Source organism: Capra hircus, chromosome 15 (genome assembly GCF_001704415.2).
Source record: "Capra hircus breed San Clemente chromosome 15, ASM170441v1, whole genome shotgun sequence".
Classification (NCBI taxonomy): Eukaryota; Metazoa; Chordata; class Mammalia; order Artiodactyla; family Bovidae; genus Capra; species Capra hircus.
Genome location: NC_030822.1, coordinates 28458735 through 28479092, shown reverse-complemented (window position 1 = coordinate 28479092; position 20358 = coordinate 28458735). Strand labels below are relative to the sequence as shown.

Below are 20358 nucleotides of genomic sequence, written 5' to 3'. Positions count from 1 at the left end.
ATAACAAGCAGTAAGGGTGGGATCTGAAGCCTGGCCTGATACCAAAACCCATGTTCTTTCCTCATAGCTCCCGCCTGAGCTCCTCCTTCCCCGACTCCCTGAAAGGGGCACTGAGGTTGGAAGTTGGAAGGGACAGGATGCAACCACCACTCAGCCACCTTTCCCCAAATCTGCAGGGGGAAGCAATGCACCCTGCCGGCCTACCTTCCTTTCTGAGCAGGAAAGGTCAGCTCAGCCCACACAGGCAGCTTTTCTCAGGCACAAACTCAGCTAGGCACCTCACCACCACCAACCACCTCCCCTGCACCTGTGGGAAAGGACAGTCCAGACTTCCACCCTGCCCCTCCCACACAAAAGGGCCACTCAGTTGACAAAGAGAGCTGTACTTCACAGCTTATAAACCCGTTAGCCCCTCTTAGCTCATCTAACCACCACCCCCTGCCCCCACAGCCTGTATCCCCAGAGCCCAGCACCAGGCATCGTACAGTACAGGTGAACCTGACAGCTAGCAACGCTATCCCAACAGAAGGGATGGGCTCCCCGCATCATGTCCATCCAGCTTCTGCCAACATTTACTGAGCTCCCATGACAACCTTTCCACAGCCTTTTCTGGTAAGAGCTACGCCCATTTCACAGATGAGTAAGGTTGAGGGCAGAGAGACCTTTCCAGTCTGTTACTGACAGCAAGAAAGAGCTATGAGCTTATTGTTGTTGTTCAGTTGCTAAGTCATGTCCGACTCTCCGCAAAGCCTGGATGGACTGCAGCACACCAGGCTCCTCTGTCCTCCACTGTCTCCCAGAGTTTGCTCAAATTCATGCCCATTGAGTCAGTGATGCTATCTAACCATCTCATCCTCTGCCGCCCCCTTCTCCTTCTCCTATGAGCTTGGCCTGGCCCAGAACCGGCTCTCCCAGACGTCTTTCAGGTCCTGCCTCAGCAGAGAGGGCTTTAAGTGATGACCAGGTCCACAGCGGGATGAGAACTCCCTGAGGACGTGCAGTGACGTGACGCCAACCTCCTGGCACAAAGGACTCCTGGTCAGAGCAGGGGCAGATCCAGGCTTGAAAGGGACTGAAGCTCATGTAGTTTGGAAGCTCTCTTATAAAAAACAAAAATATCTTCTTCCTTTTGCACATTTCTCAAGCCCTCTGAGCCCGTGGACCATTGCTGGGCCTTGGAAACGGCCCTGGAGCGTGAAGGCCTGAAGTTGAAGCGGCACCAGCCTCACGGTGAATCCGCCTCTGGGCTGGAGGAAGGGCCCAGAGGCGATCTGAGCACAACCCGCCTTCACAAAGGCCCTGCCTCCAGCCCAACAGACAGACGAGGCTCCGGAACATTCCTTCTTCTTGTCCCGCGTCCTGCTGCTACTAAACCCTGCCGTGTCTGTCTAGCCATCTCTCTCCTGCCATGGTTCAGAAGGAGCAGAGCCACCCGAGCACAGGGGCTGGCACAGGGTTTGTGTGGTCACATGGAGAGCGGTGCCAAGGCACACCCCAGAGGGCCCCTCTATGCCTAGTGGGCAGGGCCTGCCTCCACCTGCAGCTGGAACCCCGGGGCCGGCAGGAGCAGCTCTTCTGAGACCCCCTCCTCCCCAAATACTTAGAGGCTATGACATGGCTGACAAGTGTTCCCACCTCCTACATCCCACTGGGCCCACACAGCAGTCCTGCAAGTTACAGAGCCAGTTTTATTGTCCCCATTTGTAGACGTGGACAACCAACACCACCAGTTATGCACATACTGGGCTTCCCAGGTGGCGCTAGAGGTTAAGAACCCACCTGCCAATGCAGGAGACACAAGGGACACGAGTTTGATCCCTGAGTCAGCAAGATTCTGTGGAGGAGGGCGTGGCAACCCACTCCAGTATCCTTGCCTGGAGAATTCCATGGACAGAAGGGCCTGGCAGGCTACAGTCCATAGGGTTGCAATGAGTCAGACACAACTGAAGCATCTAAGCACAGCGTAGCACACGCGCATAGTAGTGTTAGACACACCACAGAGACTTCCACAAGTGACATCCCTCAAACGCCCTGGCAGGAGGGGCTGCCTCCCCAAGGAACAGGCGGGGAAGCGGAGGCCCCACTCTCTCTGGGCCTGAGCTGGCAAATGGGGCTGCAGTCCTGCTCTCCCACCTCCAGGCCCAGGCCTCCACTTCATCTGGAGTGGACATTTCAGGACGCAGTGGACAGACTGGCCAAACAGGGCAGGTGGAGGAGCCACGGCCTCCAGCTTCAAAGGCAACGGAGAAACTAGGAGCTCATGACAGGCCCACCGAGTGAAAGTGGCTTCAATGACTGCCTTCTCCCTGGATGAGTCTGACGAAGAGCACATGGGCCTTGGAAGCCGGAAACCCACTTGAAAGCAACAGCTACAGACTCAGGGCCTCTGTGTTCCCTGCAGAGCAGTAGAGGGCCCTGTGCCCGCCTCCCACCTTCTACCTGCTGGGCCTTCTAGACCCTTCACAAGATCACTTCTCGTGCCACAAGCCAGCCACTTAATGCAGGCTTTTGCTCTCCAAGTCCTGACTCTGTCCCTCATGATTTATTCATCCATATATCCATATTCTTGGAGAAGGCAATGGCACCCCACTCCAGTACTCTTGCCTGGAAAATCCCATGGAGGGAGGAGCCTGCTAGGCTGCAGTCCATGGGGTCCCTAAGAGTCGGACCTGAGTGAGCGACTTCACTTTCACTTTTCACTTTCATGCACTGGAGAAGGAAATGGCAACCCACTCCAGTGTTCTTGTCTGGAGAATCCCAGGGACGGGGGAGCCTAGTGGGCTGCCGTCTATGGGGTCGCACAGAGTTGGACATGACTGAAGCGACTTAGCCGCAGCATATCCATATTCTACAAACCCTTATGGAGACCATGGTATAGGGTGACCAACTAACAGTCTCCATTCACCCAGAACTGAGAGTTTTCCCTAGATGTGGGACTAAGACAGAGCAAGAAAACTGGGATAGTTGATCACTCTAATGTACTGTGTGCCTGGTCCTGTGCTGGGCAGAGAGGACACACTGGACACGTTCCCCACCCTCAGGATAGTCTGCAGTCTGAGAGCAGTGCTCGCTCCATGATGGACCACTGTCAAAGGCACTTGTGCAGTTCCTCATACACATTACAAAGTGCAACCTTACCGGGAGTGTGTTATTACCTCCATGGTGTGCATAGGAAGGGCTTCCCTGCTGGCTCAGTGGTAAAGAATATGCCTGCAGGATAGCAGACCCAGGAGACACAGGTTTGATCCCTGGGTCAGCAAGACCCCCCGCAGAACAGCATGGCAACCCACTCCAGTATTCTTGTCTGGAGAATCCCATGGACAGAGGAGCCTGGAAGGCTACAGTCCATGTGGTTGCAAAGTGTCAGACACAACTAAGGCAACTTCGCACGCACGCATGCATAGGAAAACTAAGGTTTAGAAAAATGATGTGACCAGTCCTCAAGTCCCGGAGCTATAAGTGACATGCCAAGACTTGGACTCCAACAAGACAGATAAAGGGAAGGACAGGCTCCAGCATGAACATTAAGACGGAAAAATACAAAGACATGTTTCATTTAATCAGTTTTTGTAGCCCTAGTGTTTGGCATCTCCTCGAGGTTCAGAAAATGTATATGGAAGGAAGGGAGGAAGGAGGTGTATACCTATTTAATCATCTCTAGGCTAGGAGATCTCAACCCTTAGTAGAAAATGTATGCATTTCCCTTTCCACAGTTTCAGCTGTTTGCTTTCAGTCAGGCTCAGGAGGGAAGTGAGAAGAAGGAAAGAGTGCTTCTCCTTCAGGTCAGCAGCCCAGGGTTCACTTCCTCCAGAGAATTTTCCTTGACTCACTCATTACCCAATACCCAATTTTGGCCCCCATTTCTTTGAGTATAACCGCTGTGTGTGTGTGTGTGTGTGAGTGCTGCTTGTACTCCGTTTCAATGCACTTCTGCAAACCCAGACCTTACCCAGGTTGGCCTCACCCACATCAGTAGGTACTCAATGCAGCTCAACTGCACTGCATTTAGCTGAACCGCACTGAGCTCAGGTTCAACCTTAAAATACAAGGGAGATTTCACCAGGCAGGAGAGGAATGCATTCCAAACAAAGAGACTGGCTTGAACAGACACGTATGTGTAGAAAAAGTACAAAGGCTGTGGGGAAAGATTCAAAAAAGTCAGTGTAGCCTGAAAGCTAGCTGTGTGGTGGGGAGAATCGGGATAGGAGCCTGAGAGGAAAAGGCCTCCAGTGCCATTGGAAGAATACGACCTTCTCACAGGAAACAGAGGAAACAGATCAGTGTTTTCTTTGGCCGTGCCACGCAGCATGCAGGATCTTCCCTGACTGAGGATCAAACCTGCGCCCCCTGCATTGGGAGTGTGGAAATCTTAACCGCTAAACCACCATGGAAGTCTTTATTGGTTTTTAAGCTGGGGAAGGACAGGGTCAGATGCAAATTTCAGAATGAGGGGAGGGTTTGAGGGGTTTAGACCAAGCAGAAGACCACTGCAATAGTCCATGCCAGATGTGGGGGTTGGACTGAACTGGTGGCTGTGGAATGAGAAGAAGAAGGGCACTTTGGTGATGGAACCATGTAGCTATCCATCACCATCAGGCTGAGTGCCCTGAGGGTTAAGAGAAGGTTTCTCTTCTCCATGGAGTTCGGAACCTTCCCCACCACCACCCCACCTCTACCATCCGATGAAAACTCATCTGTGCCAGAGCTCAGTTTAGGACTGGGTCATGGCTCTTCATTCGAAAGTTCTACTAAAAAACTTTATTATTAATTTTTTTGGCAAAGTTGACTCTGCAAAGTTGTGAGCATCAGAGATGGCCGAAATGTTTCAGGTATGCATACCAACTGAACGGAACTGAGGGAGTCACTGCTGCCAAAGTGAACACTCTAAATAATATGCAAAATGAATATGTGCATATTAACCATTCCATTATGCCGTTGTGATCATCTCTGTCATTTTTAGGATATTAAAATCTGTTTCAAAAAAAGAAAGTTCTCCTTACTGAGTTTAAAAATGCTTCCAGGTTTCTTCCACTGCCCTGGAGCTATAGAGACCCATAATGAAATCAACCTCCTAATGTGCTGGGTGCTTTCATTAGCATAGATACAGAAAGGATGGAAACTTTATGCCCAGAGGCAGAAAAACTCAGCACACAGACACAAAACTACTGATATGGAGGGAAGGTGAGAACCCCAAGAGCTTCCTCTCTCTACAACGCCACTACTTGGCCTCCGTGTTCCCAGATACAGCCCTTGGAGCTGCAGACACGTGCCCCATCCCCACCCTATTACCCCCCAAGAGTAGAGCTGTTTCTCATAAGACATGGTTTCTCTGCTCTTTCATGTCCATCCTCCTCTGGGAACAGTCATCAGACCTCTGCAGGGTCTTCTCAGCTGGAGTGAAGCCTTTGCCCCCCCAACCCCCGCCCACCACCAGAGGAGACCCAGGTAGCTCCTGGTTTCCATGGAGGGCTTGCTGGGCCTGGTGTCTCCTCTTACACCTGCCCCATTTCTTCTGTTCAGGCCCGAACACTCACTCTGATGTCACGTGGCAGAACTTTCATTTTTCACCCCAGATTTTGTGTCCTCCAGCAGCACCACCACACCCTTACTGACAGCAGAGGAAGTAAGTGTCTGACTCGGGTGCCTGGCGCATAGTGGGTGCTCAAGTATCTGATGAAGGAAGTCAGTCCCCGCTGAGAACATCAGTCACAGGCACCGCCAAGACAAGCGTCACTTCTGGTTCAAGTCAAACTCACCTTCCTAAGCTTGCTGCTATGACCTCCCTGCTTCTGCGGAGCTGCCTTTAACTCTTATCCACTGGGCTTGCTCTGCCCTGGCTATAAATGAATGGGCTTGCTCTGCCCCTGGTATAAACGAATTCCCATCATCCCACTTCTGACAGCACTCTGGTATAATCTCTTCCCTCTTCCCCAATGATAGGAGCAGCACGAGGGTGGAGACCTGTCTGTTTCCTCCTCATACCTCAAGGGCCCAGCCCGGGCCTGCAGTGTGGCAGGTACTCACAGAGGTGTCTGTCCATAGGAACCTCCTTGGGAGGGCAGGGTTGGGGGCGGGGGCACTGACCGGGAAGGGCATAAACCAACTGTAAAAAAGCTTAGCCCAGAGGAATCCCCATGCTTCCTGTCATGAGGTCCCTGACACCCCAGAACCCAGGACAGCCAGGCCCCAGTCTGTGAGAAAGGGCATGGTCTTAGCACCGAGATGGGAGCAGAGCCGCCTCGTAAGTCAGCTGCCCACTGGGAGAGACACGCCACGGCGGGGCCAGGGGCAGAATGGGTGGGCAGACAGCTTCAGGAACATGCCTTGAGTGGAGGTCTGGGCCTGGCACCCAGTAAGTGCTGGGGAAATGTTTGTGGAACTGAGTTGAACAAACTGGAAAATGCTGATTATCCGTTCCTCTAGCTGCAGAGAGGTCAGCTTCCCTCTGGGGCACTTTGCAGGCAAATTATCTCAGGACACAGCCTGTTTCCTCTAATGAGGCTTCTCCCCTTTGCAGCTCTGCCCCCAGGAGCATGGGAAGGGGGGCAGTGCGCAGAGCCGACCCAGAGCCTGCAGCCGGGCAGCGCATGCAGCTCTCCTCCCGAGATGGTGTGGGCAGCGCCTATCACCGCCCTCGGCAGGGGCATGGTCTCAATGACCTCTTGGGCCCGGGGAATCAAAGCAAAGCAGCAAAGCAGCAGCTCCCGAGGCCTCTCTGGGGAGAATGGAAGAAGGAAGCAGGGAGTCCGGCTGAGTTATGTAACCAGCTTCCTTGGAGTCAGAGGCCCTGGCTTGTCACAGCCCAGCACTGCGGGGAGGGGCGCGGGGAGGCGGAGGCGGCTTTGGTCCCCTCCTTTGCTGCCTCTCCTCCAGACCTCACAGACCTTCAAGGCAGCCACTGCCTTCCAAGTGCCCCGGCTTCAAGCAGGCACCTCCCGCTAGGGGTTGAGAACCAGGAAGGACTGTTGTCTGAGTGTGTGAAACAGAGGTCTGCTGGCTTCCCTGGCAGAAAATCAGGGCCTTGGCTCTATACCCGGCCCCTGGGGGTGGGGATAAAGGAGAGAAGCCTGGGACCCTCTGTGACGCCCGCTCCTGTCCCCAGCTTCCTGACCCCCAAGCTCTCCCCACTTCCCCGTAGAGAACCCACCATAAATGAGGGGCCAAAAGGGAGGGGGGCCCCATCTGCCCCAGCACCAACTGCTCCACCCTCCCCTCCCTTGGGCAATCTCACTTCCCTTTCCAGCCATCATCTGACCTTCTCCTCCTGCCCAGCACAGCCCCCCCCCCCACCCCACCCCACCCCCCGCCCCCGCACACCCAGCAGAGCACACAGTCCTGGGCAGGACAGGAAGGGGGAGGGGATGCAGGAGAGAGGAGGCAGAAAGAAAAGCTTGAGTCCACTGCCAGTGTTAAGAGTCACAATGACTTTTATCAAATCCCTACCCTCTCTACCCATAGCAACTACTTGCAATAGAGGATATTATCTTTATTTCATAAATGAGAAAACTGACACCCAGAGAGTTTAAGACCCTCACCAAAGGTCAGGGAGCAATACTGCTAGAAAACAAAGCCAAGTCTCTGTGATTCTGAGATCCATAGTCCAGACCTGTGGCTTTACCTTCAGGGAACCCCATTCCTACACTCGCAGGGTGCTTCTTGGGACATTTCTAGACTGTTGGAAAGGACACTGCACAACCTTCAACGGTCACTCGCCGAGGACACTAGTTTGGGAGCCACGGGACAGTCGGGAGAACAGAGCAGGGACGAGGGCACGACAGAGGCCGAGGACTTGCCCAATGCCATCTACGTCCTTCCCTCATGATTAACCTACAGAGCCTCAGTCTCAGGCTGGATCAGTCCCGAGCAGCCCCTTTCAGAAGACAGGGCTGCGAGAGGCCAAGCTACTGGGCAGAAACACAGTCTGCTGTTGACGCCTCCTCCCCTGCAAGCTGTTGAACTGAATCAAAGGGTTCCAGGGACCTTCTAGGCCAACCCTTTTGCTGCTTGACACACGGAGAAACTGAGGTCCAAAGAGGAAAAGCAGTTCGTCCATGATGTCACAGCAACAGTGACCAAGTGGGATCCCTGCCTCCCAGACCAGATGGCTGCTCTGATTCATCTCATTCGAGTGCGGCCCCCAGACAGCACCCTCTCTCATCTGGCTGTCCCTCTCCCTGCCTGCCCCCCACCCTCTCTCCCCATCACCTGCTTCTTTTCCCAGCTCGGCTCAGCAGGCCCGGTGTCTGAACTCTCCCTGCGTGGAGCATCCCTCTCCTTCCCATGACTCTTCACCACCCCTCTTCCTCCTGTCTGCTGGACCGAGAAGCAGTGTTCGGGTGGTTTAATTAGCTGATTATGACCGCAGCCTGCTGGATCCGGTGCCCAGAACTCTGTCCTCAGTAATTAGGTGGGTTCTGAGTACTTGCCCAGTGGGAAGCCGTGGGGGAGAACTGTGCTCTGCCAGCAGGCCGAGGGAGGGCTCTCCAGGTGCATAAAGAGCTCCTTGACCACCGCTGGGTCATCAGAAGCATGGTCCCCTCCTCATGTTAGGTCAAACCACACTAGACATACTGTAGCCAGATTCAGATGTCCATCCTAAAGGGTGATGGACTACCCAGACCCAGGAGAGGCTCCATCAATGTCTGAGGATGGGTGTGGGGAACAGAGCCCACCCTCTCCAACCGGCCAGAAAGTGATGGCTGGGCATGTGTTGAGGAAGTAGAATTTGGACAAGCAGAGAGAAGAAAGGATAACATTCTTGATGGTAGGAGCAGGAGGAACAAAGGCACAGAGGTTGGAATGAGCCACCGACCCCTTCGCCAGGTTGCCTGAACACACTTTCTCCTAGCAAAGGTAAAGCCGTCATCCTGTGCCTTCCGTCCTTTGGATTACAGAGAATAATTGAACGCCTGTGACTCTGGGCCATCGGTAGACATTTCAGAATCAGCAATGGTGTCCTTCTGTCCTCACCCACCACACTGCCCTCCCCAAGTGTATCTTTTCTCGGTGGAACACCTACATTAGCCTCCTTCACTGAACAAATATTTATGGAGCTCCAGGTCTACACAGGTGCAAAGGGACAACAGACTTGCGCCAAGTGCCCTTGGTCTCACACAAAGGACATCATGAGTGTGCAAAGAACCAGGACCTACAAAGAGACAGAGGCATGAATGCCAAAAGAAAGAGAGAGAGAATTAATATACAGTTTAAAAAAAAAGTCACAAGGCACTTGGAGATTAGTGAGGGCTTCCTAAAGGAGGAGGTCATGAGTGATCCATGAGTGATCCAGGCTTTGAAGGACAGGAAGGGCATTGTGAACCAGCCTCACTTGTGCCAGGGGCATATCTCCTAGCTGTACCTATTTTAACTCATGTAATCCTTAAGACAACCTATAAGGCAAACATCATTACTACCCCATTTTATAAGTGAGGGAGTTTCAGCAGAGAAGGGGTTAAATAGCCACCAGAGGTTGCCAGGCTGGGAAGTGGCAAGCTGGCATCTGAAACCAGGAAATCTGGTTCTTCCTAGAGCCTAACCACTATGCTAATCAGCCTTTAATATATGCTAATCAGATCACAGAGGAGGCTGTGGGCACCTGAGGAGGGCATGGCCTGGGCAGAGAAAATGAAATGTCCCAGGACCTGCCTGCCTGCCAGTTCCTGCAGGTGCTTCGAGGGGTGGAAGGCTGCTGAGGCAACGACCTGGTCCCACAGGGAAGAACGCAACCCACAGCCATCTAGGCCCAGCTCCCCAGTGATCTCAGTCCCACTGCTGTGCGGTAGAGGCCTGAACTGCCCACTCCCCCATTTCTGTCCTCCAGAAGGAAGGTCACCCCCAAACCCACAACCAGCACACAGGAAACACTGACTCCAGGAGAAGAGCTTCACACCCTCTGGCTGATCTGACTTCCATAGGGACAACAAGTTTCAGAGAGGGTGAATGTTGTGCCCAAGGTCACACAGCACTGAGAAAGCATTAGAGCGAATCTCTGACCCTCCTGGGACGGCACAGCCTAGCAGTCCACTCCCCACCCTTTCTGTGGTCCTCTGCCAAAAAGCATCCACGCCCACTGATTATAATGGCTGAGAGGGAAGAGGGCGAGGCTGCAAAATGATGAGGATGACCAGTTTGGGGCCAGAGTCTCAGGGCCAGGATGAAGGGAGCACCTGCCTTGTGTGGGGCCACATTCATTCACCTTCTGGGCCTCGGAGCGCACCTGGAGAGAGAGGCTGGAGCCAGCATCACCACTGAACCACTCAGACCTTGAGTAAGGAGGTCCCAGACAGGACCCCAGCACCCCCACCCCCACCCCTGCTCCAGATCCCTCTCCGGTTACAGGAGGACCCCCTGACTATGGTCTCAGCCAAGCCAGACCCAGCCCCAGGCAGGGGAAAAGCGACTCCAGGGCTGTGGTGGATTCAATCACACAGAATTCCAGGACCTGTCTGGTCTGATCCCTGGGGCCAGGCCTCCCGGGGGCCTCATCTGGCACTGGGTCTCTTGGGAAGGAACAAGCAGTTCCTCTCAAGTGGGACTAAAGACGGGGCCAGGTCCAGGAAGGGGGTGGGGGGGTGCGTCTCCAGAGAGATGGCCCTGCCAGGGCCCCTTGGGAGGGAGGGGGGAGGGGGCTGGGACAACAGTGTCCTTTGTTCCCCTCGCTAAAGCAGCCACCCTGTCTTGTCCCACCCCTTGTTCTATATCCCCCTACTAGGACTCAAGCCACCCCCAGGGTAGGACCCATCCTGCACACAGGAGGGAAGGATGATGCTCAGGACCCATCAGGGTCCCTGTTCTAATCCCAGCAGGGCTCATCTTGAAGACATGTCCCACCCCCAGAAGTCCCCTGCCTGATGCTGGAGTCAAGGCTCCCACCTGCAGAAGCCTGTCCGATGGGGGAGAACCAGGCTTCACTTGCAGGAAGCCCATTCTGATAGGAGTGGTACTCTTCTCCTTCAGGACTTCTCAATCTGATGGAGGCGATTCCCCAGCACCAGGTCTCATCTAGGAAATATGGCTTCCATCCTCAGCATTCCCTAATGGGAAAGACCTAGGGAGCCCCTGGGCTGACAGCAAAGGCAAGAAGGGAGGAAGCAATTCAGTCCAGCCAACACATCCCTGCCAGGCATCTCCTATGTACCAGATCCAGAGCTGGACAATGAATGAGCCAACAGGAAACAGAAATAGCCCCAAATCACAAGGAGCTCACCAACTGGGGAACAAAGACACGTGAGGTATGAAAACCTGAGTAGAAAGTGCCTTGAAACCTACCCACTTCAGCACCCAGACCCCACTCGCCACGGCTGCTGCCTCCCTCCTCACCTGCATGTGGACCTAGGCGCTTCCTTTTGTTCAGAATACCTAAGCCTTCCACATGCCCCAGGACCCAGTTCAAGGGGCATCTTCTCCCAGGAAGCCTTTCTCAAGACCCTTTGCCCAATTCAGCACGGCCCCTCTCTCTGGAGCCAGCACAGACATTCCCTGCTGTGACCATCTCACACCTCTGCAGTGTCCCTCCCAGTCCTCAGCTGAGCCTCACCTCCCAGGTCCCCACACCCAGAGCCCCCAGTGCCCCCGGCCCAGGGCCTCACACCCTTCTTCCAAGAGGCTCCCTACCAGCTCCAAGCAGAGAAAAACAAGGTCCTTCCCTACTCTCCTCTGGGTGAAAGCACAGAGCAGCAAGGCAGATAGGCCTGGGTTCAAAAGCTCACTGAATGAATGGCAGTGCACAAACTACTTAATCTCTCCTAGTCTGTTTCCTGGTAGAGAAAATGTCCTTGCACTAATAGAATCAGAGGGAGGACCATGAGATCATGCATGTAATCCCATGCATGCATGCACCCATTGTGGCCCAGCTCTGCCCTCATAGTTCCATCAAAACCCCTCTCAACAAGGTACCAGCCACTGCCTTCTGCCTAAATGCCAGGGGTCTTTCCCAGTTCCACCCTCTCCTGGTCCTTCCCTGCCCCGTGGCTCCCAGGACACAGCTTCCCCTGTTCCTTTCCTTCTCCTCCCTCCACCCTTACACACACGTGCTCTCCAAAGCCTCAAATGCCCCCAGCCACCCTCTCTTCAAACTCTATATCCTTCTCCCTGTGCCATGTCATCCACAATTGCCAAGTCAAATACCATCTCTAAACTGAAGACTCTCATAATGCTTGCCTCCCATGTCCATCCCTACCCTGAGATCTGGACCCATCTATGCAGAAGACCCCCGATATCTTCCTCAACTTCCAGCCTGGCTCCCTGTCAAGCTGCCACCTACTGCAGGTCTCATTAGATGGCCAGAATGGTCACTGCAGAGGATGGCCTGGCAGAAGCCAGAGGCCACTCAGGGTGTGCTGACTCCCGGCCTGTTATTCTTCCATTGCTGCATCCCCAGTGTATGGCACACCCTCAACTCAGGACCCCTGAACCCATGTCAATGGGAGGCTTCAACCCTGGGCAAGGAGGCCCAAACTCAGAAGGAACACAGCTGTGGAGAGGTCTGAAGTCCAGAGGCGAGCCTAGAGCCAGGGATCAGACGATGGGTCAGGCTCAATGCTTCCACTCCCAGCAGTCCCATAAGTGACCCTGGCCAAAGCCACAGGACTTCCCCCATGTTCCAGCCAAGATGGGTCACACAGAGCTTAACCACCGAGACCACAGCCAAGTTTCACAGACAGCTGGTGATTACGTGTCCCCATCACACCCACCCTCCTTCCTTGCCAAAACAGAAGAGTTCATAAACATCTGTAGAAAAGGAAATGTCACTCCATCCCATTGTGTCTCGGGAAGTCCTTCTTATCGTCTAACTTTGATCCTTTACATTGCCAGTTGAGTTGGTAGGAACAGGGAGAAACAGAAGGGATGCTTGACTTGAGAATGGGGCTGCCAGCGAGGTTGGGGAGGTCACCTGTGAGCCAGACAATCCCCTCCTTCTGGGTGAAAGCACAGAGCAGCAAGGCAGATAGGCCTGGGTTCAAAAGCTCATTGAATGAATGGCAGTGCACAAACTACTTAATCTCTCCTAGTCTGTTTCCTGGTAGAGAAAATGTCCTTGCACTAACAGAATCAGAGGGAGGACCATGAGATCATGCATGTAAACCTGGCACACATCAGGCACCAGACGAGTACGGCTAATGGACTCTATCTCCTTGTTCATCTTTCTCAGCTCCGTTCTTGCCACAGCCTTAATTCAAATCTCACTTTCTCCCAGGCTCCTCCTCAGCCTCCCCACTGGGCTCCCTGCATCCAGGCCTGCCCCTCTTTCAGTTCAGTTCAGTCGCTCAGTCTTGTCTGACTCTTTGCGACCTCATGGACTGCAGCACATCAGGCTTCCCTGTCCATCACCAACTCCCAGGGCTCGCTCAAACTCATGTCCATCGAGTCGGTGATGCCATCCAACCATCTCGTCCTCTGTCATCCCCTTCTCCTGCCTTCAATCTTTCCCAGAATCAGGGTCTTTTCCAATAAGTCAGTTTTTCACATCAGGTAGCCAAAGGCCCCTTGCCACTGCCAACGGCATCCCTCTGCAACACAAATCTGCTCCCATCCTTGCCCTCCCCACACTCCTCTCTGAATCACCAGGGTCTTCAGGAGAAAACGTCTCCTTAGCTTGACATCCCAGGCTGTTGATAACCAGCCTGTGTTCACTCTCACCCGTCACCCTAGCCCAACCCGTAGGCGGCACATGTTGCCTCTTGTCTCCAAACCCTGTCACATTCCTCACCCCACGTCAGGAATGACGTCCCCAGCCCCACCTTCTTGCTCTGATGCCATCTCCTTCTCAGGAAAGCATCCCTCACCATGCCCCCTGCCAAAACTGTGCTGGGGACTCCTCCTTTGGCCTCCCACAGCACATGTCACCCTGTGAGATAATCACTCGCTCTGCTCTCAGTCTTTTGGAAACAGAGTAGAGCCATTCATCTCTGAACCACCAGCCCCAGCACTCAGTCAGTGTTTGCAGAATGGCTGTCTGATCGTTCCATGAGCGCTTGTTAGAAGAGTCAGCACACTACCTGTATCCTATCCTATCCAGATGTTCTCTCCTCCGCTCTTTCCCCCCTGACCCTGGAACTTCCTCAGGCCCAGTGACTTTCTTATTCATTCTCGTTGTCACTTTCACGTGGGGGTGGCGAATCTACGTGCAGAATGGACGCACGACTCCTGACCCTTCAAGTATTAGACATTTGCCGTCTCCTCATCTAAGTCAGAGACAAAGTAGAATCCCATGCTTTACAGAAAAAGGCAAGGCATGGCCTATTATTGATTGTGTCTTTCGATTTCAAATTACTCAGGAAATCTGTCTGGAAGGGAGAGGGAGGCCTCCTGGGACTACAGGGGAGCCCGGGAGAGAGAATGGGGCCACCATCCCATGGACTACAGCCAGGTCTAAGCACCAGGCTTCCAGCAGCACTTCCTCCCCTGCCAGGTGTATTCAGAAAACACAGGGAGGGTCCTGAAAATGTTAGGTATGGATAGCTACGATTTACAGGTGGGAAAGCTAAGGTCCTCAAGCTCCCAGTGACTTAGAGACACAGCAGGGAAGTCATGGAAAATACCTAGCTCCAGAGATAGGGTCTCCAACAGGTGCCCACCCTGCTGACAACCTATGCCAGCAGGAGAGCAACGACACTTCCCCCCAGTCACAGAGAGGCTAACCAAGGCCCAGGAGGGGCTGAGTCACCCTGATGGCGAAGCAGCACAAGAGGGACGACGGGGAGGGGGAAGGGCTTCTGGCTCCCTGCAGGGAGAGAAGTCCCACCTCCATGATCAGGAAGATACTGTCACTGGGGTACCTGGACGTTGTGGAAGAGAGTCACACATGCTCCTCTGAGGACAAAGACCTGGGTCCCGGGTCAGCTGACTGCAAGCGGGCTAGCCATCAAGGTGAATGCAGATGCCTCGCCATCTTCTGCAGCCTCCACCACCAGCTGGGCCTCCACCCACAGAGCCAGCCATCAAACCCGGACCTCAAACCAGGGTCCCACAAGGGGCTTGACAGTGCCCAACAGTGAGCTCCAGAGAAACGGATCAAGTAGACTCCAGCTTCTGGCCCCTCTTGACCTTAAGCAAGTCAGGGTAACCTCTCTAAGCTCTGGTTCCTTCTCGGGAAAACAGGAAGAGTAAAGTTAACCTCCTCGCAGAGTGGGCAGGAGGCAGTTTTTAAACCTTCAGAGCACAAGTTATCTCTGAGCCTCGGTTTCTTCTTCTAGAAAATGGAGCTAATCTCTGCACAATTTTTCTCAGGTTGTTGAGAGCGAGTGTCAGACAGCAGTGAGTGTTACACTGCTTTATCAGTGGTCCCAAAATATGATGGGCACGGGGGCTCTTTCTCTCTATGAGCTCTGCGGGGAAGGAATGGGTCTTGCACACCTTTGTACCCCACCTTATGCCTCATACATGTCAGGTGCTCTGTAAATAGTTATTGGAAGTAAGGAGAGAGTAGGGCAGGGCATAGACAAAGAACAGACTGGGGAGAAGTAGGGTACAAAGACAGAAGGGAGTAAAGGAAGAAGAGAATGAATAAGAGGGTCCATGTCGAAGGGGTAAGAGGAGATACGGGAGAAATGTCCATCTGAACTGAAGGGAGCTGGTGGAGCGAAAGGGCGGATCTAGGGTGACAAAGATGCCTGCCTGACAGGGGCTTGTCCTGGGCCCCAGCGCCCCTCCCTTTTCTGTCCCAGTTTCCCATTTCAGAGGCAGACCTCTCCCTTTCTGCGCCAGGGCAGGCTCCTAGGGAGACCCAAGCCCCCTCTCCCCACCCTCCTGCCAGAGGAGATCTGCAGCCCTTGGGGAGGTCAGAGGGAAGGGAAGCATTTCTCCCAGGCTCCAGGGGGCCTCCCACCTGGTGTGGTGTGTGCATTTCCACTTCTCCACTTGTGGGGACTGGGACAGAGGCCCACTGGGCTGTTGGCATGCGATTCAGGGTGTCTGTCTGGGCATTAGTCTGATGTGTGTCTGCGGGGGTCCGCTCTAGTGTGGTCTTTTGAACGCTTTGCTGGTGACAGACACGCCAACATAAGTGTTCCTGTTGGTAAGGGAGACAGCAGGGTGTCTCAGTGACAGTGTTTGTTACCATTTGCCTAAGTGTATGTATCAGGGTAGGTCAACATGTGTACACGAGCATGAAGGTGTGCTAGCGCTGGTATGTTTGAGTGTGACCTGTGTGTGCCCCCACACACAAGAACGTGTCAGCAAGAATGTACTGATGAGTGTGTGCCAGTGAGTGTGTGACAGTGTCACTGGATGTGCTGACATGTGGCAGTGAATGTCAGTGTGTGCCAAAACAGAGCGCCCATGGATGAGCGTGCCTGTGTGTCCATGAACGTGTGCCATTGTGTGTCAGCCTGCCCCCTGCGTCCCTGAGCCAGGCAGCCAGTGCTGGGTGTCAGCGAATGAGTGCGTGCGCGTGTGTCTCCGCGGCCAGGTCCCCGCGCCCCCAGCCCTGCCGGCGACCACACGGGAGACCTCGGGTGGAGCAGAGCCGAGAGCCGCGGAGCCAGAGGCGGCGGGGTGGCTGCGCACGCACAGCCGGGACACGGACTAGGACCCCCTCCCGCGCTCTCGCCCGGCTCGCCCCCACGCGCGCCGGACCGGCCGCCGCCCGCACTCACCGCGTCCCTTTGTCGCCCATGGTCCGAGGCGGCCGCAGGGAGGTCCGCGGCGTCAGCGCCCAGGCTGGAAAATCCCCGGCCGACAGGAGGGGCGCGGGCCAGCCGGTTCCCGGCTCCTGCTCCGCCTCCTCCGCGCTCCGGGCCGCCGCCCCCGCCCGGTCCCGCCGCGCCGCACAGCGCCCGCCGCGGCCGGGGCGGGGAGCCGGGGAGCCGGGGAGCCCAGCACCCGAGCGGGGAGGGCCCGCGGGGCCGGTGTGCGCGTGTGTGCGCGCCGCCCAGCCAGCCGCTGGGCAGGGCTCAGGCGCGTCAGGGCCCGGAGGTCGGCGTTCAAGGTCCACACGGGTGCTGCCCCGCGTGTGTGTGTGTACGTGAGGGCGCACGCTGGATGGGTATACGTGCGCGTGTATGAACGCGAGGGTGCGGGTGCGTGTGCACCGCTGTGTGCGCTGCCGAATGGGGTGCGTTCGCCTGGCTGGAGAGGGGTGCTCGTCTTTGTGCAGCGTGCGTGTGTGCAGGCGCGCTCCCCTGCGCACGCCGCGGGGCGGCTGGGGGGCAGCCTTTGCGTGTACGGGGGCGTGGACGCCGAAGGTGCGCCTGCAACCCCAGGGCGGAGCTCCAGGCGGCTCCCCGGGTCGGGTGGGGGGTCGGTGGGAAACAGGGGGCCTGCGGTGGCGTTCGCCCGACGCCCCACCCTACCCGCACCCCACCTCCCGGCCCTTCTGGAGCGAGAACACCCTACCACACCACAGGGACAGGAAGAAGGGGCTCAGGGGGCTGGCGCAGGCAGTGTCAGCGGTGGGGAACTGATGAGGGTGGGTGGGGACCCGAGGCGAGCCGGGGTAGCTGTGGTGACGGCCCGGAAGAGGAAGCATGGTGGAAAGAGGAGATAAGGAAGGGGGCCTAGGCCTGGCCGGCTGAGGCCTGGGAGTCTGACCTGGCTGAGTTGCATAAGGGAAGAGTCCCTACCTCGCTAGCTTCATGGCCTGTTGTGGGTGACCCTGGACCCCAGCCCTCTCAGAGCCAGTCTACAAACATGTGAAGTGGGATATTAACACCAGCTTGCGGAATCGTCCGTAGAAGTTCGCTGGCCTACCCTGAGTGCCTGACGCACAGTAGGCATCCGGTGAATGTAAGCATGTCCTTTTGCAGGCTTCTCTGGTGTTCTGCAAAATCCTGCCTGGGACCCTGCTTTGTCTGAGATCCATTCCCCGTTTGCAGGTGGTGGGAGCGTGTGAGGTCCTTCCCACCGCCTCACTGCTGGGATTTGGCTAATTGACCTTGTTAGAGCCCTAATATTGGTATATTAATGGGAGGAAAGGAAGCTATCATTTACTCTGATGTGATTGTGGGTCTGTAAACATCTCCTGTAATTATGCTCAGAAGCAGTTACCTATGCTGTTTATACATAATTGGGAAAGGATATCCCAGTACAATCACTATAATTGTGTTCAGATGGGCAGATGGTTGAGGAGGGGCCCTGTTGATGGGCAGACAGCGTGGTCCAGGGTCTGGGCAATGTTAGGAACTGGGAGAGTTGGATTAAGGCCCAGAACCTCCCTCCTGGCCTTGGCCTCTGGGCTTCGCCCTCACTCCCACAGGGGAAGGAGAGGAAGCCACCTGCTGTTTCTGCTGAGGTTGGGGGACTTGAGAGAAGCATGCCAGAGACCAGCATGATGACAGGAGGCTTATCAAGTGAGCCAGAGGGGACTTTAACCACTTTGGAGGGGCCAGGTCCGCCCGTTCTCTGCATCCATTTCCCCACCTAGAAAACATCGGTTCAGCCCTGCCAAATGATTTCCAGGGCCTCTCCTCATGATGATGCCTAAGGCACCTGGATTTTAAAATTCAGCCAAAGTCTGCATTTGACGCAATAAGTCTTTGTGTTTAGTTAACTATGAAGCATAAGATCATAATGTTCCATGGGGCTTCACTGGTGGTCCAGAGTTTAAGAATCCACCTTGCAATGCAGGGGACACCGATGTGATGCCCGGTCTGGGACGATCCCACTTGCCATAGGGTAACTAAGCCCTTGTACCACAACTACGGAAGCCTGTGCACCGAGAGCCCACGCTCCACAGCAAGAGAAGCCATTGCAATGGGAAGCCAGTGCGCCCCAACTAGAGAGTAGCCCCTACTCTGTGCAGCTAGAGAAAGCCCATGCCCAGCGTGAAGACTAAGCACAGCCAAAAATAAACGCATATATATGCATTTAAAAAGATAATGTTCAAATTACTTCCAAGTAAAACAGTCCAGAAAGATGTATCAGATGGTTTCAGGTAACTCCTGAAAGAGCTCCCACATAGCTCTTCCGAGCTCAGTATGGAAAACATGGCTCTAACGTTCTAGGGACATTGAACGTTACAGGGTTTCAAGTACATCCCCCTCTCCACTAACCTATAAACATCATGAGGGGGGTGTATGGGTACCTGGGACTACTTGATGCTCACAATTCTATGAGATCGACATTCTTTTCCTTTTTAAAAAAAATGATATTCGCAAACTGATACTTGGAAAAACTAAGTATTTTCGCCAAATCCATTGCCTCCTCTGAACCTTGGCCTCTGATTCCTCCTCGCCACTGTGTGAGTGCATCTTCAGTCACTTCAGTCATGTCCACCTCTTTGCGACCCTGTGGACTGTAGCCACCAGGCTCCTCTGTCCATGGGATTCTCCAGCTAGAATACTGGAGTGGGCTGCTGTGGCCTGCTCCAGGGGATCTTCCCGAAGCAGGGATTGAACCCGCGTCTCCTGCATTGGCAGGTAAGTTCTTTACCACTAGCACTACCTGGGAAGCCCTCTGCTCCTAGCCCTCCCTAAAGTGAAACTAATATTGGTAGAGTCAGAATCTGGCCCTTGATTCACTCTTGATTCAGTAACTGTTTATTGAATGTGCCATGCATGATTCTAGGAATCTACAAATCATGGTCAGTAAGACAAATGAAACTGTCATTTCAGTGAGGGTTCCAACTGAGAGAAGAGTTTACTTGTCAGGACCTTTGGATAATATAGTTATTCCTAGCAGAATTAAAATTAATAAAAATGTAGTAGTGATGTGGAGGAGACCTCTATAAATATAAAAAGTCTAATTTCAGGCAGTGATAGGTGTTATAAAGGAAACAAAAGTGATAAAGAGTGTTGAAGGCAACTGTCCTAAGAAAAAGGTTCTTCAAGGAGAGGACCTCTGTAGCTGAGGACTCAGCCGTGTGTATTGTATGGGGAGAGCCAGGAGAAGAGCCACCCAGGCAGAGGGAGCAGCAAGTATAGAAGCTGGGCTTTCCTGAAGCACAGGAGCAAGGACAGGGTACCTGGGTTTCTGTGAACAGGGAAGAGTGGTGGGGATTTTGCAGGGCTTGTCGCCGAGGCTGAGGAGTCTGCGTAGCCGGTGGAGGACTTAGGAGATGAATGACTGTGCCTGATTTACATTCTTAAAGGTCACTGGCTGTTGGATGGAGATGTTTTGGAGCAAGACAGGAGCAGAGGCGGGGCATCCCGTTATTGGACCAGGTCAGAGAGAACTGCTGGTTGGCCTAAGGTGACGCAGCAGAAATGAAGAGAAGTGAAGGGGTTCATCTGTGTTTGGAGGTAAAGTCAACAGCTCCTGCTGCAGGATGGACTGTGGATAGTGGATGGTCCAGGAATGCGCTGAGATTTGAGGTGGGTCTGCTTGTTCCACAGTCCATGCAGCCCACCTCCCCACACATTTTTCCAAGGGCGCTGATGCTTGAGAGGACTGGAGGCCCCCTTCCTTCCTCTTTTAGTTTAT

The 20358-nt window shown here is 54.3% G+C and overlaps 1 protein-coding gene and 1 non-coding gene across 4 annotated transcripts in view; both read right to left on the bottom strand.

Annotated features, from left to right (window-relative positions):
• The window catches only part of ARRB1 (arrestin beta 1), a 78196-nt gene extending 60916 nt beyond the window's left edge, over nucleotides 1-17280 (bottom strand). For 2 of the 3 annotated variants that reach the window (XM_018059340.1, XM_018059341.1), the window contains exon 1: nucleotides 16596-17280. In XM_018059340.1, coding sequence (XP_017914829.1) covers nucleotides 16596-16615 — 20 coding nt within the window. In that variant the 5' untranslated portion in view covers nucleotides 16616-17280. The remainder of the gene's footprint in view (nucleotides 1-16595) is intronic. The other variant, XM_018059339.1, reaches the window with a different exon arrangement.
• MIR326 (microRNA 326) lies at nucleotides 1230-1331 on the bottom strand. The gene has a single exon (NR_129701.1). It is a non-coding gene; the product is annotated as a microRNA 326 (primary transcript).